Source organism: Dermacentor silvarum, chromosome 5 (assembly GCF_013339745.2).
Source record: "Dermacentor silvarum isolate Dsil-2018 chromosome 5, BIME_Dsil_1.4, whole genome shotgun sequence".
Taxonomy (NCBI): Eukaryota; Metazoa; Arthropoda; class Arachnida; order Ixodida; family Ixodidae; genus Dermacentor; species Dermacentor silvarum.
The window spans coordinates 98,879,615-98,887,396 of record NC_051158.1 but is presented as its reverse complement, the minus strand read 5'-3'; the positions used below and the strand labels follow the sequence as shown (position 1 = coordinate 98,887,396).

Below are 7,782 nucleotides of genomic sequence, written 5' to 3'. Positions count from 1 at the left end.
TGTCATGTGCACACCCTTCCTTCTTCGTGCCACCCATACTGTTTTCAAGAGTATCACAGCGGAGAATTGCACAGTAGTATACCGTCATCCTGTCAAAAGCAATTTTTATGCGGTGCACATAATATAATTTCCATAGGCTACAGTATTGCACGTTCGGGCTTCCAAGATAAATGCACAGAAGCCACCGCTCTCAGATCTGTGTGAAGTGCAAAAGATTGCAGTAATTGTTCAGCGCTGTCACTGTGTAAATGGTGCAAAATGGAATTTATAAAAGGAAGGCATTTCATTTCAAGTGGATACGCCTGACAAGCTCACCGGCTACAATTCGTAAATTGCAATATGTGTTGTAAAGTAATTAACTAAGAAGTTAATGAATGAATTAGTTGAATATGTGTTTCGATTTCTCGTGCTACTAATGTCCGCCTCTACGAATAACCCCGCTCAACGATAAGAATTATGCTACCTGTCACAAGCGATTTCTAAAAATTCCATAGAACTTAAGAATGAACACCTGATATGATTGATATCAGAGCATAAGTTTAGTTACAAGTTGCGTAGAAATCACTGATTACGGAGGACGAAATTTCAAATAAATCAGAAAAAATAGAAAAAAAGCACAATACAAAATTCATGGGTTTCATTAAAGATATTATATCAGAGTTACCTAAGTTTAGTTACAAGTTGAGCTACTGAAGTGTCTGGAATAATTAGGATTAATTAGAAATCACTGATTACAGCACACCAAGGCCGAGGTGCGAGGGGTAAATGATTCGAGTCGCCTACCATTTCCTTTCTTTGTGCTAAGGCAATTTCACTTTTTATTTCATTTATTTACTCTCAAGGCCGTACAGGCATTACAGACAGGAGTGGCAATAGAATAAGAAAAATAAAAGGCTAATGAGACAGCACGTGATCACAGGTAGCCGACTTGAACACATCGTGACCTGTGATAGTGATGATGGAGTCGGGAAGGCGATTCCAGTCTTGACTTGTTTTCGGGATGAAGGCTTCGAGGTATGCATTGCTTTTACACTGAGGCACCCCAACCTTCATTCGGTGATCAATACGGCATGACAAATGGCTCGGAAAATATGAAACAAATATGCCTGTTTCATATTTTAAGAAACAGGCATAAGCGGGAAATTCGACGTCTAGTAGAAAGGAGCGGTAGGTCAAGCTTTTGCTTCATGCGAGAAGCGCTGGCTAAGCGATAGTAGTTAGAGAGGATAAACCTAGCTGAGTGGTTTTGAACCGATTCTAAGGTCTGTGTTAATGAGCTAGTGTACGGGTCCCACATGGGTGAAGCGTACTTGAGTTTAGAACGCACGAGTGTTTTATATAGTAGTGGTTTGGAGATGGGGATGACGACCCCGACTACGATAAATGAAGCTCAATGACCACAGCGGTCGTCGTCAGCCTAAGGGACTGCACGGACGGACAGACATGGCAAAAGAGCAATCAAGTGCTGTCGCATCAAAGTTGCAGCTTATGCGCGTGCCAACTCACGAGGGCCCTGGCGCACACAGTCTATAGATGCGAGCGGGTATGATATGCAAGAAGTCATCATGCAGTATATGGCACGTCTTGTTAGCGTATGCTGCCTGTGCTAGCTGATGCCCCGCTATCTACAGCTATACTATTGCACAGCTACAAAAATACGTGCCCACATGTGGGATCCGTCTGAAGAAATTCTCCTTTCGCTTAATATGACGTTAATCGACGCCTTCAAAACTCGCTAAATCCTTTGAATAATTGGCTGAGCACGCCAATTAGGTTAGTTTGTAGGACGAGGACACTATAAACGTTAAAAACAGACGCCACGCTATGAATTAGTAGCAGTTTGAAGTTTAAATAACTGCTAATAAAGCGCAACTGAGCGCTCTCCGAGCGTTGGACGCTTGTAAAAATTGACGAGGACAGAAAATACTAGTGTGACAGGGGAACACGATATGTTATCGTACTCGCTTCCACCGGAGGCCACGGACCAATCGACAACAATCGTCCATGTCATTCCACTACGCCAGCAACATCCTACGAGCATAAGAGCAAAATTTGTGGACAGCGCCATCAACGCAAACGCACATGCTGGCTAGCCTAGGGACAAACGCATACAAAACGAGCAAAGGAAATTTTTGGCCGTAGTACCTTGGCAAAGTCAGATATTCAAGGAGCAAAAGCCCCCAGATTTTCTTTCTCGCTCCCGCTTGTACTCGCACCTGCGCATAAACGTCTGGCGATCCCTCAAAAGACCGTCTCGTGTGAAACCATGAAACCAGCATGTTGTCCAGTGTGTGACCCAGCTCTTATCCAGCGATCGCACCAGTGTCCCAGTGACTCCCAGTGAGTGCCAGCGTCCCCAGTGCGATTCAGTATAAAAAAACGAGCTGGTTTCACACTGGGAGGCACTGGAAGACGCTGGTTTTTGCAAGAGGGGAGGTTCGGCCTCTGCAGTCTATTTTTGGAGCCTGCTATCTAATGCATATAAACTGCTTTGGGTGGCATAAAAATGGCCTTAGTATATTCTGTGGCCATATTTCACGCCATTATGACTGTGAAATCTGAACTCTGAAGAACCATATGCTGCTTACAGCACATTGAACCTTTCGCAGTTAATGAGACTAACCTTCGCTTGACTGCCAAAACTCCAGTGGGAGCGCTTTAAATACTTTGCGCGATTTTTGTTGTTCAGATGCACATGAATAGAAACTTTTCACTTCGTTAAAGCAATTTGAGTCAGAAAGAGTAGGTAGGTAGGTAGTAAAATTTATTGAGGTCCGGAAGAATCTTCACCCCGTTTTTATAGGGGCAAGACTGTGGGCCGCTCCCACATTGAATACACCAGAAAGAGTGAAAAGAATACATAGTTTCCTGTGTCGGTGCACGTTTTTGTTTCAGCAAGAAGGCATCACCCGATCCCATTTGTTAATTTAGGGTACGGACGAAGTGCGGCAGTAGTGCTGCTCACTAAATCTTCATTCTGCCGCACCAGCTGATTCACACGCGGATGATTCGCCTTTGCTGCCTTCACTAATATCCCGAATGCGGGCAATGGTGAGTTGCCGAATCTCTTGCATTGACAGCGTGAGGTCGTAGTCCCGCTCCAAGGTCTGCTTCACCTCGACGCTCATCAGGGAGTCGATACCGAGCTCGCCGAGGCTGATGTTCGGGTTCAGGCTCGACGTATCCTTGATGCCTTCGGGAACATGCGTGGCGACAAAGGCAGAGGGATGCGACTTTGAATAATTGACGGTATCGCGCAGAACTTGCCGTGAACAAGTCAGATATTGTTCTAGGTAAAAAATGAAGTTATTGAACGCTTATCTGCAATAGAACGTTTTGTTCGTTTGGCTGAGTTTTATCCGACTAAGAATGTGCCCATCAGGGAAATGACCGTCGTTTAAAGTTCGCGTCTTCCCATGTCACCCACTACAAGAAGGGTTAATATACATGTAGAGTGGGCACCTATATGCCAACAAGGCTGATATGAATTGAACGCACACTTTTTTTTTTTGGCGCTGCGATTTGCCATGCAACGTATTATGGTTAAACACATGCGTGCAGTGCTTCTTCGTGAAGAAGCTGCAAAAATGGCCTGTCAAACATGTCGTCCATAATTAACTGTTTGTATCTATAGGCCGGTCTGTCCGTATCCCGGCACCTCTAAGCACTTTCTCTCTTCACAGCAGATGGGACGCATCCGCTGCAGAGGAGGAGCGCTACAGCTTGGAAACTTCAGAGGGTTTTCAGGTGTTGCGCCCCAGGCCGAATCAAAAGATTCACCCCGGCTAGTTGGTTCATCACTCTAATAGGTACGTCAAAGGCGAGGAGCAAAGACACGTGTATGCCTGTGTGCGTGTTCTAAATGTTTTTTTTACTCCTGTTTCTGTCTTCTTTTTTCTGCGCCGTTTACGTATCTATAAGACCCCAGGCCAAGGTTACGGAGCAGCCGCATTAGAGTGAATTCTCAGGAGAAAGACTTCCTCCATCCGAGTTAGATAACGAGGAAGGGAGCACTTAGATTTGCTATCGCCAAAATCATGACATCACTGCGTGGTTTTCCGAACAAGGCCGAGGTTCTCTGGAAGATGGGCACTTAGAGTGATCAGCAGTGCTCGAGCAAGAAATGTGTCTGAAGCCAAGGTTTCGACGAGGGGGACCTGTCTTCGTGAAAGCGACGACAAGTCCGCTTCACAACAACATTGGTCTCAGAGAGTTCCCTTGTCTCGACCACCGTTGACCACTGCATTTGAGGCTCTGAAATTTTACCGCCGACTTACCGAGTATGCGAGCGACAGAAAGCAAGAGGTCCTGCGCTTCCCCGCCGTCCGATTTGCGGGGCTGGTCGGCCCTCACCAAGCTGGAGACTACCGGGTGTCTCTGGCCCAGGAACTGGTCCATCACCGCCATGCAAGACCTGATGTCCTGCGGCACGGCGCCACTGAGAACCACGTCGTCGCCCAGGATCTCGCTGAATGCTCCGACGTCGCCAACACTGCCCCACTGAATGGCCAACCCTGTAACGATAAGGGAAATTGAGACGTGATGTAAACGATCACCACAGACTGAAGCGCGAACGGGAATGAAATAAGCCAGAAGATACTTGACAAGACAGAGCTACCCAACATGGTGGTTTAGAGGCTATGGTGTTGCGCTGTTAAGCACGGGGTCGCCGGATCAAATCCCGGCCAAGGCGGCCGCATTTCGATGGGGACGAAATGCAAGAACTTCCGCGTACCGTGCATTGGGTTAAACGTTAAACAACCCCAGGTGGTCAAGATCAACCCGGAGGCTCCCACTATGGCTAGCCTCATGAACAAATCGTTGTTTTTGCGCGTAAAACTGTACAAGTATATCCTAAATTCAAAACAGCGCTAAGATACACGAGTAGAGAAAATGTGTATTTATATATATATATATATATATATATATATATATGGTCTTCTCCTTTTCTTTTAGTGTATTCACCGTGCTTAATCGGTTCCCACAATATATATATATATATATATATATATATATATATACGTAATCGCCTGTAGCAGATAACATAATTCTTATCCTTGAGCTGGATTATTCGAAGAGGCGGACATTACTTGCACGAGAAATCAAAACACATATTCAGCTAATTAACAAGAATTCACTGATTCATTTATTAAATATTTTACGGCCTAAATTACAAATTACTAATTGTACCCGTTGAGCTTGCAGTTAGTATCCACTTGGAATTAATTTCTAGGATGACACCAGTTTCGAGATATTATTTTCCTAAATGTGGGACGAAATACATGGGCGTTCCAGTTACTTTTGTGATTCAATGCATAAAAGAGCGTTTCGTTGAAAAAAGTAAGCGGAATAACAGTGCACTTTTACGGCGAGTTTGATGGCGCATATCTCCAAACTGGCGTCATCCTGGAAATTCATTCCAAGTGGACACACCTTGCATACTCCCCGGCTACAATTCGTAAGTTGCAGCATGTGCCGTAAAGTAATTAGTTCGGAAGGTAATTAGTGAATGTTTGCTAATTAGTTTAATAGTTGTTTCAAATTCTCGTGCAAGTGATGTCCCATTCTCCGAATAATCCGACTCAAGGACTAGAATACTACCTATTATCTGCGACAGACAATTTTTTAAAATTTCGTAAAACTTAAAAATTATCCCCCTGCATAGCATGCCTGATAACCACAAGCAGGTTGGGTGACTATTTGTCACCGCTCTGTTTCAAATGGGATGCCAATAAATCATCATCATCCAATGCGGCCTGGTGATGGACCCTTAAAGGATCGTGACGTGTCGGAATACGCTTACGCATGGCCATGCGTAAACGTAGCCCCATGAGTACAGTGCACGTGTCAGTGAAGCACAGCGTGACGCCTAGCCCGTGAGCAAAATCACTGTGCTGGTGCTCACCGGGAAGTCCGTCTGCGACGCGGCGCTCGCAGATTCGCTCCATGACGGAGTTGGCGTAGCCGTAGTTCGTCTGACCGACGTTGCCGCGTCCGCAAGCCACGGACGAGAAGACGACGAAGTGGTCGAGCTGCGGGCACAGCTGTCGCGATGCCTGGTCAAGGAGCTGCGTGCCGGTCACCTTCGGCTTGCACACGGCTTCGTACGCCTCGACAGTTTGGTTTTCGATGAGAGCGTCGCGAAGCACCTGCAGGCAAATGGTGAAACGCATTTATTCTGGTCTCAAAGATCACACGCGGAGCAAATAGCTACGCGCTCATTCGGCGAAATAAACCGCTTAGACTGAACGATAAGACATTACATAGGCTCTGATAACGTGCTAAGAACCTGAGGCAAATTTGCAAATCTACACAAATGATGCCTTACGCAGAGTCAGCGCATGACCTGAAGGATACCTGCCAACGTTCCAGAATGTTTCGTTAAATGGGCGGATTTGGGCTCTTTTTTCCAATTTACGAAAAATAAGTTTTACGAAAAATAAGTTCTGTTCGCGAATGATGTCCACTCGTTGGTCCGCGAACCTTTCGCTGGAAGTGTTCTGAGGATGAATGAACGCAAGAGAAGCACATGCTTCGAGCAAGTTTATACAGATAAGTTCCTTAAACAAGCGAAATCAGCAACACCAAAGTCGCTGAATAAGTCACTGTGATGTGAGAACGGTTATTTAACTTGAGTACTAGGGAAACTTGCGCTAGCTATTTTACTTGTGTATACGTTGATGCGCGCTACTTGTGAATATGTAGTCGAGCACCTCTACAACGAACTCCTACGCAACGAAATGACTTGTATAACGAAGAAATTATTCTGGGAAGTTGCTATGGTGAGCTGTGTGGTGCGCGTGCTTTACAACGAAGTAATCTGTATAACGAATTATTTAGGAGGCCTCAAGCAGTTGGTTATAAAGAAGTTCGACTGCATTTGCCGAGTGAAGATAGTGGCTGCGCTTGCGTCGCGTCTAACGTAAATCATCGTTAATAAAGCGCAACTGTATTTCTGACTCGCCTCTCGCGGTGTCGTGTTCGCGCGATTTTACGAATTTCGGAGTTCCTAGGTTGGCAGGTACGCCTTAAAGTATACGATCGTAAAAGCGTTTTACATAACACAAGCACAGCGCGTCTGGAGCCATGACGTGTATCACGCATTGGTCACAGCCTTTCATTCACAGTAGATGTACCAGCTACGAAGTCTATATAATAAAGACACTTCTCTCGCTACTAGCATTCGCGACAAAAAAAAAAAAAAAAAGCTCGTGCGTCACATATTAAACAAGGATACAGGTATGAGTCATGTAATTCCATGTGGCATTATGTCTTATCCCTTTGCTTCGGAAAAATATGCCGTTATTATTACGTGGAGGGCGTAGCAGATCTAAATCTATTTACTAACGCGCGAGTGGAAATGGCGACCAGGAGCCACAGCGCTCAGCTTGCGACCGATAGCATGGTACATCGCATATTGAAAGCACACAGCTGCACAAATAATCCTAAATTTGACGTAACCTTTTGTCCACAATTTGGTATATAGGAAATTGACATCACAGTAGGGAGGGTCACAGATAAAAAAAATCACAGCCATTCCAGTCTGTGAATGTGGGCTACCAGCGGAGCTGTTCTTTGGCAGTACGCACTTCACGCGGTCTCCCAATACCAGCGCACGCAACATACTAACTGCCTATTCGGTTCTTTGCGCAAGCGCGGAAATGCAGCAGGTGGCTTGTTAGTAACCACCTGTCACACCTAATGATGGATGTGCGCTGCGACTCTTAGCGCTCCCTCGGCGCAGCCAAACCGAGCAGCTGGCTATAAGTGTGGAGCTGGGAT

General features: G+C 45.6%; 1 protein-coding gene across 1 annotated transcript in view; it reads right to left on the bottom strand.

Annotated features, from left to right (window-relative positions):
• Nucleotides 1-2,746: 2,746 nt before the first annotated feature.
• LOC119454267 (fatty acid synthase-like) overlaps nt 2,747-7,782 on the bottom strand; it is a 68,772-nt gene continuing 63,736 nt past the window's right edge. Inside the window, 3 exon segments of the mRNA XM_049668304.1 lie at nt 2,747-3,193; nt 4,278-4,514; nt 5,906-6,149. Coding sequence (XP_049524261.1) covers nt 2,973-3,193; nt 4,278-4,514; nt 5,906-6,149 — 702 coding nt within the window. The 3' untranslated portion in view covers nt 2,747-2,972.